The sequence below is a fragment of the Pipistrellus kuhlii genome, unplaced genomic scaffold, assembly GCF_014108245.1.
Source record: "Pipistrellus kuhlii isolate mPipKuh1 unplaced genomic scaffold, mPipKuh1.p scaffold_m20_p_2, whole genome shotgun sequence".
NCBI classification, from domain to species: Eukaryota; Metazoa; Chordata; class Mammalia; order Chiroptera; family Vespertilionidae; genus Pipistrellus; species Pipistrellus kuhlii.
The window spans coordinates 187,479,813-187,494,611 of record NW_023425515.1 but is presented as its reverse complement, the minus strand read 5'-3'; the positions used below and the strand labels follow the sequence as shown (position 1 = coordinate 187,494,611).

The window sequence follows — 14,799 nt, the reverse complement described above, 5'->3', positions numbered from 1 at the left end:
AGGCCTCCAATGCCCTTGGGCCTCGGTTTCCCATAATGACTAGGTTAGATGAAATGATCTGAGATGCCTCCCAGCTGGACATTCCAGGATCCAGGAAATCCACTAGAGTGACCATCCAGGCCTCCTCGAAGCTCAGGGGCCTGGGGCCAAGCACCTCACTCACGCAGATCTTTCCAGCATGGGAGCTGTCCCCGCCAGCCCCCTGGAGACACACTTCTCCGTGGCTCCGGGCCCCAGGACAAACTCAGCAAGGGCCCATTGTACAGCAGGGCAAACTGAGGCCCCGGGAGCAGCAATGTCTTCCTCGAGGCCGCATGGCAGGGATGCCCAGGCCTGGAGAAAGGACCCCAGCGTCTTGCCCTCCAGACTGGGTCATCACAGGCCAGACAGAGGGGAGACAACTTGGATGGGGTTGACGCAAAACCAACTCAGCCCCGAGCAGGAAGGGGGAGCAGCAGCTGGGGGAGCAGAAAGGAACTTGATCCTTTTCCCAGGCAGGGGCTGCGGGCACCTGGGAGCACTGTTCCCTGTCTCTCCCGCACCCACACCCGTACCCGCACCTCCTGGGCTGGGACCTGGAACACGGGGGCCTTTAACCCCTTCCCTCCCAAGACAGTCCCCCTGACCCCCGGCCCTGGGGGTATCCAAGCCCAGGGCGGCTGCCACCACCCCTCCCAGCCTTAGGCTAAAGGGAACTCCCAAGGGTCCCCGCTCCGCCAGGGCCTTCAGCTGTCTCCCAGCTCTTTCCATCTTTCACCCTCCCACCTCCTGGTCCCCAGCCCACCCTGGGATGTCTCCCTGCAAGTGGTGTGAGAAGCAGGGCACTAAGTATGAACCCTGGCTGAGTTGTTTGATTAGACTAGCCTCATGCTCCCTGGATCTCAGCGCCCCCCTTCCCATGCCCCCGCCCGACCCCGAAGCTTACCCCTTTGCCGTACGGGTGTGTGAGCCAGCCGAGTTCCCCATTGGCTGCAGCAAAGTCCAGCAAAACAACTGGAAGAGACAGGAGAGGAGGCCAGTAAGCTAGGAGGTATCTCCAGGGGTCAGGCCATGGTGGGAAAGGTCAGAGTCCTCCAGGAACCTCAAGAGTCCTTGTCGGCTTCTTCAGCCCAGAGAGACCCCCCAGTGTACAGGGTCACCATATCCATGAGACCCGTCCCTCAACACCCAGGGAAACAGAGGCCCAGCGGAAGGACGGGACCCCGTCAACGCGTGAGGACAAGCCTCCCGTCTCGTCGGCCACAGCTCCAGCCACCACCCTCTCGGTCAGCCTCCAGCTGGGCAGAGCGGGACAGCAGCGGGACAGCCCAGCGGGGAGACAGCAGCTGGGCAGGGCTGGGGCTGTCAGGCTGAGCTGTTAAGTGACACCTCGCTGCCCTGTCTGCTTCCTGGGACAAGGCCTCTGGACAGCACTTCACAGGCACGTGGGCCTTGGGGGCCCTGGTATCTATTCCTGCCCCATTCTCAAACCACATAGCACACATGTATGCTCACACATATGTGCACACATGCCTCGCGGTCCTGCAAGGAGAGAGGGCTGTTCACAGGTGGGAGCGGCTCCAGGGAGCAGTGGGGGACCCGGTAGGGGGTGTCTGGAAACCCATCTTCCCACCACAGAAGCCACAGAGCAGGGGGATAAAGCTCCAAACCCACGGGGCCTCGAGGAGGAGCCCAAAGACACACACAGCTGGCGAGGTCCCCTCCTTAGGCAAGTGGCTCCCGCTGCCCTGCCCGGCATCCCCTGGCCACCGCCCCGCAGAGGTGCCCGTGGGAGCGGGGATAGAAAGCCTGGCAGGGGACTTCCAGGCCCAGAGGGGCCACGCTGGCCCCAGGGCAGCCTCTGAGCCTGAGGGAGGGGCTCGCCGCCAGGGGCTTCCCTAGACCCGGCCCTGCCCGTGGGCAGCTCCCACCCATCCACCCTGGCTCTCTGCCAGGCTCAACGGCTGCGGCCAAGGCCAAATGGGTGCTGCTCCTCCTCCACTTCCAAGTAAAGCTGGGGTAGCTGCCAATGGGTGCCATCCACCCTGGAGGGCAAGGAGACTGGGGAAACTGAGGCATGGGACCTAAGACAGGTCCACACATCCAGAGGGTAAAGCCCTAAGGGGAGAGGTAAGGGACCAAGCACCTGTTCCTTTGGGCCCCGGAGCACGAGGAATAGGACCCCAAGAAGCAGCACTGCTCAGAGGGCGGGACTCCGGCAGCAGGGAACAGAGAGGGGCCTGGGTCAGAGATGGGGGCCGGGGGGGGGGGTGGCCAACCAGGGACCCGACAAGTCTTCGAAACCCTCCCCCAAGGTAAGACTGCCGGCTCCCCTGGGTGTGAGGCACTGCCGTCTGACCCAAGGAAGAGCCCAGCATCCGGGACAGGGGTGAGGGGCAGGGGCGAGGGAATGTGAGGTGGCACCTGCCCCAGGACCATGAGGGGAGGGGAGGAGAGGGGGGGGGTGGAGGGTAGATGAGCAGGGATTTGTTCAGACATGCCCAGGACCCGGGCTTGGAAAATTCACTAACTCCTCTGCAAATGGAATGTTTGGGCTACACAGGAAGAAATCAGAGGTTCCTGGCTGCAGCTGGGGGGAAGATGGGGGGGGAGGGGTTGCCAGGACAATGGTGAGCGCACACCCGCCTCCACAGACAGGTAGGAAGCCGCAGTCCATGCCAAGGGAGGGGGCTCATGGCTCCCAGGCTCTGAAGGGTTCACCTGACACAGCGGGAACCCCACAACCCCTGCCAGAGCGGGGTTCCCCTTCCACCCCTCAGGCCTGGCTCTGGAAGTATCTCAGGGCTCAATCTGAGGAGGAAAAAAGCCTTCACTCAGGAAGGAGCCCCCTCCCGGGAAATTCCCTCTGACCGATCACCGGGAACGGGAGCCCAGCCCCGCTGTCCTCCACCTGCTCTTCCAGGGCCTGAGGCACCTGCTTCCCTGGGGGGGGGGGCCCTCTGCTGCCCCCAAAGGCCTCAGAGAGGCCTGGGCTGGGCGGGGCTCAGCCAGGAGCCCTGGGTCCCTCCTCCACCGCCAGGAAAGCCTCCTGGAACTTAAGTTTCGGCATCAGTGTCACCTTTGCAGGTCCCAAGGCAATACTACCCCCCCACTCCCCTCCCCGTCCGTCACCTTCCTGTTCCCCATCTCTCTGCAACCAAGACTGACTTGGGGGAGGTGGTGGCAAGTGCAAGAGATTCTGTGTGTGGTTATGGGGGGGGGATGAAGAAAAAGAGAAGGAGATAGAGATGAGCTCTTACAGAATCAAGAAGCCAAGAGCTTTCCAGGCCTCCTGAGTACTCGCCAGGCCTTTTCCCATCAGCACCTCAAGCCAGCAGCCCCGCACCCCTGCCCAGCTATTCCCACTTCCCCGGAAAATCCACCATGAAACCACCAGGCAAGGGGCCCCGGGCTCTGGCAGCCCAAGGAGCCAGATGCTCGGACCTGACCCCCGCTGTGCACAGGGCCCTCCCTCAGTTTCCCCCGTGGCAAAGATTCAGTGACTTCTGAGAATGCAGCAGGTTCCATCTGAGACTCCAAATGCAGCCTGGCTACTACCCACGGGGAGGGGGGCGAGAAGGAAGCTCGGAACTGAGCCGCAGCCCGGGTTAAGGGAGAAGGGGACATGTGTGTCCTTCTCTCACCCCCAACCCACCCCTAGGCAGATCCCCCAAAACATAACACACTAGCAGCTGTCATCTGGGCCATCTGTCCCTCCACCCCACCGCACCCCAAGGCTCAACTTCCTACGGGAGACTCCAAGGGACTCGGGAAGCCTACAGATAAATAGTCCCCATCCCAGGACTCTGCCCCACACACCCCTTCCCTCCCCCATCCGATGGAAGCCACTCAGGCTGGCGAGGGCTCCACGTGGGAGCGCGGGGACAAGGCCGCTGCGGGATAACAATCACCCAGCAGCGCCCGAGCAGCCTAATCCCCCAGCCCCCACGGGCCGCCTTTGAAAAGGGGCTGTAGTGATTCCAGCTGTCTCTCCCCTTCTCTGCAACCGCAGTCCCCAAGGAAGGGGGAGGACCAAACGCTGAGGGGGTGGGCGCATCGAGGGCCAGAGAAATCCCTGCCATCCATTCCCTCCTGCGAGTTGGAGCCAGCAGCCTAGGCTGACCCAGAGACTGGGACAGAATGCCACCCACACCTCCACCCCCAGAGCCCCGGCCCCAGCCCCAGCTCCAGCCCCAGCTCCCAACACGCAGGAGCAAAACCTCTGACCTCCGCTGGGGAGGCGGAAAACGGAGCACGGCTCAAGGAAACTTCTCGCCGGCCAGGGCTTCCTCCGCACTTCCCCCTGGCGGAGCCGCGGGAGCCTCGGCCCGGGCCGGCGCGGAAAGCTCGTCCTCGCCACTGGGAGCAGAAGCCGCCTCTGCGGGTGGACAGGAAGGTCCCGGGCCGCGGGCAGGAGCCCCCATCCTCTCCCCGACCCCGGCTGCGGAGCAACGCCCCCATCCACACACACACACACACACACACACACTCTCCTCCCCGCCGGGGCGGCCTGTGGGCCCCGCACCCAGCGCGGCGCGGGGAGCGCGGGGCGGGGTGGGTGACTCAGTGCCCGGCCTCGGGTGCCCGCACTCCCCGGTGGCCCCGGGGTGACGGCTCCACACCTCGGGGCCGCGCCCCCACCTGCCGCATTTCCCCGTTCTGAGTCACCCCGGGCTGGCTCAGCTCAGAACGCCTGGCTTTGGGACTTCCTGCCGGCACCGGCGGCCGCGAACCTGTGCCCCGCGCACGGGAGTGAGTGCGCCTGGGAGCGCGGAGTCGGGAGGGGGAAAGGCTACGTGGGCAGACTGACCCGAAACTCCCTTCCTGCCCTTTTCCCAGACTGGAGGCAGAAGGGGGGGGGGGGTGTGGAGAAAATCTAAGGAGCACGGGCTTCGGCAGTGTGCTCCCCGCCAGCCCAGGAGCCCCCTCCCCCAAATGAGGGGCCTTCACAGGAATGCCTTCTCCGCAACATCGGAGCAAACGGGTTAGTGACTTCAGATCACCAAGAAGCCGAGTCCGCGCCCCGAAAGCCCTTCCGACGCCCCCTTTTCCAAGGGACCCCCCGGCGCCCCCGCCGGGATGCGTCCCCGAAACGGCGCCGGGGCTGCCACCGCGTGGCCCGCGCACCTCGCTCCCTTCTCCGCGGCCTCCGAGCCCCGCGCTCCCGGGCCGCTGCCCCTCGGCTTCCAGAACCCCGGGTGCGGGAGGGGGGGTCCCGGGTTTGTCCCAGTCGCGGCCCACGCGCCTGCCGACCCCAGCGCTCCGGGACTGGGCGGCGCCGGGTCGGTTCCCAAAGTTGCGCGCGGCGGGGCGCACCGGGCTCGGGGAGGCGCCGGGGTCCGGGAAGCCGGCAGCAGGGCCGGGGCGCTGCCGCGCACACACACTCACCTTCCTTGCCCTGCGCCGCGGCGGCGACCAGCACGCAGCCCCACAGCAGGGCGAGGCAGGTCCGGGGCCTCCGTCGCTCCATGCCACGCTCCTCTCTCTCGGCCTGACCCCTGCCCGGCTCCCGCACGCCCGCAAGCCGGCTCCGGTGTTCCGCTCCCGCCCGCTGCCCGCGCGCAACTTCAGCACCTCCTGCCCCAATCCTTAATGGAAGTTGGGTGAGAACCGGCTCCTGTTCATTCATGCCCCGAGCTGACGTCACCCAAACCACGCCCCCAGGAATGTCTTTAAAGGGGCAGGGCTAGCTGCTGTGGCTGCTTCTTTTCTTTCTTTTCTTACTTTTTTTTTTTTTTTTTTTTTTTTTTTTAATATATCCCATTAATTCCCTACAGAGAGGAAGAGAGAGGGATAGAGAGTTAGAAACATCCATGAGAGAGAAACATCAATCAGCTGCCTCCTGCACATCCCCTTCTGGGCATGTGCCCGCAACCAAGGTACATGCCCTTGACCAGAATGGACTCTGGGACCCCTGAGTTTGCAGGCCAACGCTCTATCCACTGAGCCAAACCGGCCAGGGTCGGGCTACCTTCTTGGAAAGAAGGGAGAGGAAGTCCCTAGAGGTTTGGAAAGGACCAGGAGGCCCTCAGGACTCGCTGATGCCCCCAAGGCCTTCCCAAGTTTGAGTGTCTTAAAGGGCCAGTGCCTGCAGGGCTAGTCCTAGGTGATCTCTGAGCCTGGATCCCCGCCCCACACACCGGGATGGTTTTGCTCTGAGCCATCCCCACTCTCACCCTTGGCCTTCTAGACCTTGCTGAAAGTGTGGCCTGAAACCTGAGCTGAAATGGCCGGGGTGGGATGGATGGCAAGAAGCAGTTGCCTGCCAAAGCCGGTTTGGCTCAGTGGTTGAGTGTCGGTCTGCAGACTGAAGGGTCCCAGGTTTGATTCCGGGCAGGGGCATGTTTGTTGGTTGCGGGCACATCCCCGGTGGGGGGTGTGCAGGAGGCGGCTGTTCGATATTTCTCTCTCATCGACGTTTCTAGCTCTCTCTCTCTCTCCCTTCCTCTCTGTACAAAATCAATAAAATATATTTTTTAAAAATATTTGTGTTTTTTTTAAAAAAAAAAAGAAGAAGAAGAAGAAGAAGAAGCAGTTGCCTCTTTAGCAGCCTGCCTAAGAGGGGAGCTGCAAAATAGACCCCGATGCCTGGACCTCTGACGCTGGGGAGAGCATCTCTGCTCAGGAGCCTCTAAGAATGCAGCAGCCTTCATCTCGAACCTGAGTCTCGGCCCCCTGCCTTCCTCCCTGAACTATAGGAGCTTCAGCACCAGCTCCAGCTTCCCCACCAACGACCAGACCTTGGGCTCCGTGCAGCCGGTCAGCGGCACAGCCAGTGTCTATGCAGGCGCCAGCGGCTCTGGCTCTCAGATTTCCGTGTCCCACTCCACTAGCGTCGGGAATGGCTGAGGCAGCCAGAGCAAGAAAGAGACTACACAGTGCCTCAGGGACAGCCTGGCCTCCCCCCTGGAGAGGGTGAGGAGCCTGGAGGCTGATGATCAGAGACGGAGGCTGGAGAGCAGAATCGGAAGAAGCCCAGGTCAGGGACTAGGGGCATTGCTCCAAGGTCAGAGACAGAGCTCAGGCTTCCAGGGAGGAGCTGCTGTTCATGAAGAAAGACCATGCACAGGAAGTATTGTAAATGGTCAGATTGCCAACTCTTTGTTGCCTGGGGATCTGGGTGCCCCCAAATCTCAGGACCTCAACAAGATCACAGTGGACAACTGGGCCCAGGATGACAAGCTGGCTCGGAAGAACCAAGAGGAGCTAGACACCTACTGTCCCAGCAGATTGAGGGGGGCATCCCAGTGGTCACCTCGGGCTCCGCTGAGATAGGGGCTGCGGAGAGGACACAGAGCTGAGACGTACGGCCCAGTCCTTGGCGATCAACCTGGACTCGATGAGAAATCTGGTAGAACAGCCTGGGGGAGGGGGAGACACGCTCTGCCATGCAAATGGAACAGCTCCACGGGACCCTGCTGCACCTGTGGTCAGAGCTGACCCAGACCTCCGCACACGGGCAGGGTCAAGGCCAGGAGTATGTACGAGACCCTGCTGGACATTAAGGTCAGCTGGCGGCTGAGATCACCACTCACCAGCACTTGCCGGAAGAAGGGCACCTTTTTGAGGGGCAGGAGGCCCATAAAAAGTTCCAAGGTCATTGAACATAAAACAAGAAAAGAGAGAGAATACAGCAACCTTAGAGCAGCCACCTCTAGAAATGAGTCTGACATGCATTATCTCATTTAATCCTCATCTGGGAAGTAGGCATCATTCTACTTGTTTTTATAGAAGAGGAAATTCTTCTATAAAAAATTCTATAAACCCTTCTATAAAGGGTTCGAAGGGCTTTAACCACGGCCCCATCCAGGGGGAGGGTGGGCAAGCCGCTGCTGTGCAGAGCACCTACCCCTGACCCTGGCAAGGACAGAATCAGTTGTTCTGCTTGACACTTTGGAGGGCACCTGCTTCCCACCTGCCCCTTCCCAAGGGCCTCTCCCCAGAGGTTCCTCAGACATGAGCTCACCTTCCCTCCTGACGGAAGCGGCTGACATCAGTGAAACAAACGGGAAATGTCCTCTCACCCGCCTGCCTGGCCACCCACGGCTATTGTTGCCCAATTGCCTCCTGGCCAGCCTGGGAGGAGCCACTGTAGCAAACCTGATTTCCTGGGAAAATCCAGCCCCCTCTGCCCGCCTCCTTCTGTCAGACCCCATCCTCTCCTGGACTCCCCTGGACATTGGCCCAAGAGCTACTCTGGGCTACTCTGGTACCCCGGTCCTCCCTGCCAGATGTGGACTTCTTGGCCTCTTGGCCTTGATGCCTACCCTTGAGAAGCGGGTCCAGACATCTCCCCTAGATGGGGGGGGGGGGGAGTTAATTACAAGTGTCGAGGGTAGTGTAATTAAAGCCTCTGACCAAGATGGTGGGAGGAGAGCATGTGAGTGTGCAAGTGCCCGTGAGAGTGAGTGTGCGCATATGTGGGCGTATTGGTGTATGTGTGTATGTGTGTATGTGTGTGTGAGCATGTGTGGACAGGAGAGGGTTTGGGGATGAGTGTGAGGCTGAGGGTGCCATACTTGGCAGTGGTAGTGAACATAGACTAAGGAGTCAGCCTAAAGTTTTTTAAATTTCACTTCTTTGAGTCTCATGTTGCTCATTGGGAAGATGTATAAACCTACCTACTTCAGAGATCAAATAAAGTCATGCATGTAAACCACATGGACCATGACTACAGAATGCCCTTGTTAACTCTCAGCTGCTATTACGGTTACACATGGTACAGCCAGAGGTGGGTGGGGCATTGGTATGCACGGGTACCTCATTGGCACATGAAAAAAGGAAGGAAGAGAGAGAGAGAGAGAGAGAGAGAGAGAGAGAGAGAGAGAGACGTGGTATGTGTCACTGGACAAGGACCAGGAGGCCTGGAGCAGCTCTGCCTCAGGCTGGCCATAGTGTGTGGGTTCTTGACCTCAAGCAGGAAAGATTTCACAAGATGAGTCCAGGTGACTTTGAGAACATGTTTATTAAAGCTGGGGACCGTGAAAAACAGGAAGGGCTTGGGATAGAAGAAGCAACAGGAGAGAGCCTCGGTTCCCTAGAAACCTTATAGGAAAGAAATGAGCCTGGGCAGGGTTGCTGTCAGCTCGTAAGTTTGAGAAGAAGGGGACCTTGGAGACAGGTTCAGGGGGTAAGCCTGGGATGAACTGCCGCTGCCTGCTGCTCCCCTGGTTGCAAGTCTCCTGGGGACCCTTAGAGTTTAGGAGAAAGAAAGTTAAAAGTTCATGCCCCAGAACAGGTATGGGTGCTATAGAGAGACTCCAGTGGGGTCTTTGTCTTAAGGGTTTTTATCTTTCTTCTGAAGGCAGGTGAGAATCTAAGTGGAGGATCATAGTAGAATATTCACCAATTTTTCAGGTGCGTCTTTAATATGTGAATGCATCCAAATGAGCCCATACAGGAGTTTGGGATTATTCTTTGGCTGGCTTTACTATTTTACTATTATCTTGGGTCTGTCTGGCTCTAATTGGGTTTTTGTTATTTGTTCCCCTGACTTCAGCCATCCTTGGTTTTGCCTGACACAAATAGTTTTAACTGGGTTTCTGTCCTCTGTCTCCTCAACCAGGGTGACTTTTTTTTTTTTTTTAATAAAATCTAGTAAATTTTTTTAAAATCTATTTTACTGTTTTTTTTTACAGATAGGAAGAGAGAGGGATAGAGAGTTAGAAACATCGATGAGAGAGAATCATCGATCAGCTGCCTCTTGCACACTCCCTACTGGGGATGTGCCCGCAACTAAGGTACATGCCCTTGACCGGAATCGAACCCGGGACCCTTCAGTCTGCAGGCCGACGCTCTATCCACTGAGCCAAACCGGTTTCTGCTCAACCAGGGTGACTTAAGCTACGTGCTCTCTGGTTAGGGAGGAGAGGTGTAAACAATTCGCTGTCAGGTGTCTTGGGGAACATAAGGTCTTGTGAGTCACTAGCTGACTGTAAATTGTTCAAATTGTTTTACATTATTTTAACTATCTTGTCTTATTTTCACCATTCCACTTGCCAGGAACTTTCCTAGTTTCTTACTGTCCTGCATCAGTATGATTAAATATTTTGCGTATTGTGCTGGACCTCGGGACTATAGACACTGTGTGGTGGGTAAAACATCATGTGTGCCTGACTCAGTGGTTGAGTGTCGACCTATGAACCAGGAGGTCACAATTCAGTTCCCAGTCAGGGCACATGCCCAGGTGGTGGGCTCAATCCCCAGTTGTGGGATGTGTGGGAGGAAGCTAATTGATGATTCTCTCCCATCATTGATGTTTCTATCTCTCTCCTCTCTCTCCCTCTTCCTTCTGCTCTGAAATCAATAAAAATATATTTAAAAATAAATAAATACTTAAAATAAAATGTCATGTGTGCTATATGTAAGGTTCTGTCTGTACTTGTGTGTTACATGCCATTTGCAGGCTCTGCACATTGAATGTGTCACTAGAATATATGCTCCAAGAGGGAAGGGATGTTTGTCTGTACAAAACAGAGAGTCTCTGCCACATAGCAGGTATCTATGAACACTAATAAAAGAGTAAGATGCAAATTAACCGTACCTTTGCAACACCCACCAGCCAATCAGAAGTGAGTATGCAAATTAACCCAACAAATATGGCGGGTTAATTTATGCAGGGCCTCTGGGCAGCATGGGAAGGTGGAAAGGCAGCTCTGGCAGCCAGGGGAAGGAAGGCCCATTCTTCACGAATTTTTGTGCATCAAACCTCTAGTTCAACAATGAATGAATTGATGCACTAATGTGTGAATGAAAGTATGGGTTCTACGTGAAAGTCTCTGGGTGTTGGTTGGTCCCTCCCTCATGTGGCATGTACGGGTTTCCATGAATGACTCTAAGAAGTTGAACCCTTGTGCCCGGGCTGCAGACAGACCCTGTGGGCTGTGTGGATGCTACAGCCGGGGTTAGTGCCCAGCTAGGGGCAGAGAGCTCAGAACTGGGTGTCGCTCATCTATGACATGCAATATGAGCAGAGATCTGTGGGATGGATAATGTGTGAGGTGACAGGAGGGTGTGGGTAGTGGCAGCTCCTGGTCTTTGGTCATGTACCTGGTGACACCACTCTTCCCTCTCTTCTGTTCCAACCGGAAGGCCTTCCCGCCCTGAGTGACTAGATGCTGAGAAGGAAAGTTCTTCTGTGAGTCTTATAACGCGGCACCAAACAGTGGTATTTATAGTGACATAATAAGCCCTAATGGAGATGGAATTACCCCATAAAGGCCCCAAAGAGCCCTCAGGGCCTGAGTGCCACTGCAGCAAGCACGGCTCTGGCGCAGGCAGGTGGAGCCAGGCGTGCTTGTGTGTGGTTGCCGGCCTCACCTGCTCAACCCCACCTACAGCCCACCAGCCTTGTCTAGGACTTGGCTGTGGCCAGCAGAAGACAAAGATAAACTTTCAAACCAGAATTTCACCTACCCCACCTTTGCTCTGTGCCTGCCTCTGGTCCAGAGCAGGGGGGAGGCGGGGATCCTCATAGTTAGTACTTAGAAAGTGCTTCCTCTGGGCCAGGCCCATTCTCGGCACCACACCGAACCTTTTGCTTCTCATCATACCCTCATGAGGCGGGCACTGTTACTGTCCCATTTTGCAGAAGAACACACTTGCATGTAAAAGTGGGAGCTGGCATGTTAGCCCACAGTCTGGATCGGGCACACGCCCTCACAGGTACTCGCTTGTCCACTGCCTCTCAGAGCACTGGATCTCACAGGACCCAGAGAAGCGTCCCCCAGCCTGGCATGATGCACCTGCTCTCTGATGCCAGAGTCTTCAGGCCAGGCTAATGACAAGCTCCCGGGGGCCAGGCCCTCCCCTTGAGCCCTGGGAGCACCCATACCACATGCTGCCCTGGACCTGGCCTCAGCCCGCTGAACTCTGTCTTCCAGAGCCTCAAGGTGTCTCCCCGAGAGAGACTGAGCTCCCCAAGGCAAGGAGTGAGTCAGACATGGCTTTGCATTCCTGGCACCAGCCAGTGCCGCGTACACAGGAGTCATTCAGCAGGTGCTCACCCCGGATGGTGACACTCTAAACCAGTCCCCCCATTTATTTCCATTCACATTTCTTAAAGGCCTACTGTGTGCCAAGCCCCTTTCACCATTGTGGACTCATGTAACCCTCCCCGCAGCCCTGGGAGGACAAGCTAATGTTTTTGCAGGTGAAAAAATGGCCTGCGAATGGTTTCCGGCCTGCAGGACCACTGCTGGGTTAAATGAGGTGATACATGGAAAGGCCAAGCCCAGCGGCTGGCACACTACAAGTGCGTGCTAAATCTTAGCTAGTCTTATCTTCACCATCAAAGACCCTTCTGGCCTGCCCGGTGTAGCTCAGTGGTTGAGCATGGACCTAGGAATCAGGAGGTTATGCTTCAATTCCCAGTCAGGGCACATGCCCCGATTGCTGAAAGATCCCTAGTGTGGGGTGTGCAGGAGGCAGTCAATCAATGATTCTCTCTCATCATTGATGTTTCTATCTCTCTTTCCCTCTCCCTTCCTCTCTGAAATCAACTTTATATATATATATATATATATATATATATATATATATATATATATATATATTTCTTTTTTAAAAGTATATATTTTATTGACTTTTTACAAAGAGGAAGGGAGAGGGATAGAGAGTTAGAAACATCGATGAGAGAGAAACATGGATCAGCTGCTTCCTGCACAGGACCCAGAGAAGTGCCCGTAACTAAGGTATATGCCCTTGACCAGAATCGAACCTGGGACCCTTCAGTGCCCAAGCCAATGCTCACCCTCATCCACTGAGCCAAACTGGTTAGGGCCATGTATATTTCTTTAAAATATATTTTTTTATTGATTTTTTACAGAGAGGAAGTAAGAGAGATAGTTAGAAACATCGATGAGAGAGAAACATCGATCAGCCTGCCACCTGCACACCTCCTAATGGGGATGTGCCCACAAACAAGGCACATGCCCTTGACCGGAATCGAACCTGGGACCTTTCAGTCTGCAGGCTGACGCTCTATCCCCTGAGCTAAACCGGTTTCGGCCATGCATATTTCTTTAAAGTCACTTCTGAAAAACCAGCTGAGATCTCCCAGGTCCAATAAATCCGTTCACCATGGAATAAACCTCAGCTCTCGCACTGTGTTATGGATTCTTCGCCTGAGTCTCGCCTTGAGGCAGGGAACTCCTTGAGGGACAGAGCCCCGGTTTTATCCCATCTTGCCACACAGCAGGCGCTCAGTAACTGTTTGTGGGTTGCACACACATGGGGCGACCAGGGCCCCATCTTTTTTTTCTCAAAAGAACGCATTCCCCAATTGCAGCTGCAGAGGGAAGCTCAGTGCTCAGCGTTGCAGGTGAGGTTTGTGGCGTGAACTTGCCTGAGCAGTTCGGCTGCGCTCCCCTCCCCTCGAGAGGCCCCGGAGGAGAAACTTCAATGCGGGCTCCCCCATTTGGAGGGGGGCAGCGTGGGAGGAAGCCCTCCCATAATTGCGGGGCTTCCCCCACCCCCAAAGCTGGGTTAGAGGCTGTGCCGCTTCCTTTGGGGGTTGCTGGAGCTTCCTGCGCTTCCTGGGACCCTTTGAAGTGGGTTCCGGACAAATCCTGCCCGCGGGGCCTGGGTTCGGGGCGGGGCCTCCGGGCGGGGCGGGACCTCAGCCTGAGCCCGCAGCGGGGGGGTGGGGGGTGGGGTTCCGCCGCCTGTGTCGCTGGGGCAGCTCCTCCCATTCATTCCTGGATCCCGGCTTTCACGCCTCATTCCATTCTTCTTTGGTCTTCCCTTCCCCACCTGGCCACATCACCCTACCCTTCCAAACTCAGCTCAGATCCTCTCCCCATCCCCAAAGCCTTTCCTGACCGCCGGCCACTGCCTTTCTCCCTCCGCTGAGCGCCAACCTTTAGCCAGGTGTTTCGCAAATCAAGGTACATAAATTCCACATGATCTCACTCATTTGTGGACTAGAAAGAACATTATAGCTCTAACCCATTTGGCTCAGTGGACAGAGCGCTGGCCTGCTTGACTGAAGGGTCCTGAGTTAGATTCCGGTCAAGGTCCTGGGTTTAATTCTGGTCAAGGGCACATGCCCAGGTTGTGAGCTTGATTCCCCAATTGGGGGGGGGGGGGGGCGCAGGAGGCAGCTGATCAGGGATTCTCTCTCATTGATGTTTCTATCTCTCCCTCTCCTCTGAAATCAATAACAATATATTTTTTAAAAAATAAATAAAATAAAAATCAAAGTACAGGTAGTGCCCCACTTGCTGAGCCCCGATTTTGAGCCAGGCAGCATCACTTCATCTCATGCACACAGGCACCCTGACAAGGAGGGACTCTACCTTCATGCTGCAGAGGACAACTTTGAGGTTCAGAGAATTCAGTCACTTGCTCAAGATCAGAGCGTGAAGGGGCCCCAGTGACCTTCCCTGAGGCCCAGGGTCCCCTGGGGTACTCTGCCTCGCCAGGTGCTTTTCCTACATTTGTCTTTTCCCATCCTCACCACAGTCCCTGTGCGCAGCGTGCTCCCCATTTCACAGACCAGGACACTGAGGCTGAGACAGACCTAGGGACTGCTCAAGGTCACACAGTAAGTGCTCAGGCCGGGCTTGAACCCAAGCCCTCAGGCTCTCCTGCACCTCCTGGCTTCCCAGTGCCATCACTTACTGTGCGGCCCGAGGGCGGAGCGTCCCCCCTCACCCAGAGCTTCTGTGTCCTTCCTGGCCAAGTGGGGATAAAAATAATGCACTGCCCACCGTGTGGGGGGAGCCGTGAACGTGTGAGAGACTCTTGGCACGATGCCTGGCACATGGCACGTCCTCTGTAAATGCCAGCAGTGATTGTTTTTATCACTGACACCGTATC

At 56.7% G+C, this 14,799-nt stretch overlaps 1 protein-coding gene across 2 annotated transcripts in view; it reads right to left on the bottom strand.

The window, feature by feature from the left end:
• Nucleotides 1-5,585, bottom strand: part of EPHA2 (EPH receptor A2) — a 28,197-nt gene extending 22,612 nt beyond the window's left edge. The window contains exons 1-2 of one of the 2 annotated variants that reach the window (XM_036444326.2): nucleotides 5,368-5,585; nucleotides 926-993 (exon numbers count right to left, since the gene is read on the bottom strand). In XM_036444326.2, coding sequence (XP_036300219.1) covers nucleotides 926-993; nucleotides 5,368-5,449 — 150 coding nt within the window. In that variant the 5' untranslated portion in view covers nucleotides 5,450-5,585. The remainder of the gene's footprint in view (nucleotides 1-925; nucleotides 994-5,367) is intronic. The other variant, XM_036444325.2, reaches the window with a different exon arrangement.
• Between the last annotated feature and the right edge of the window lie 9,214 nt (nucleotides 5,586-14,799).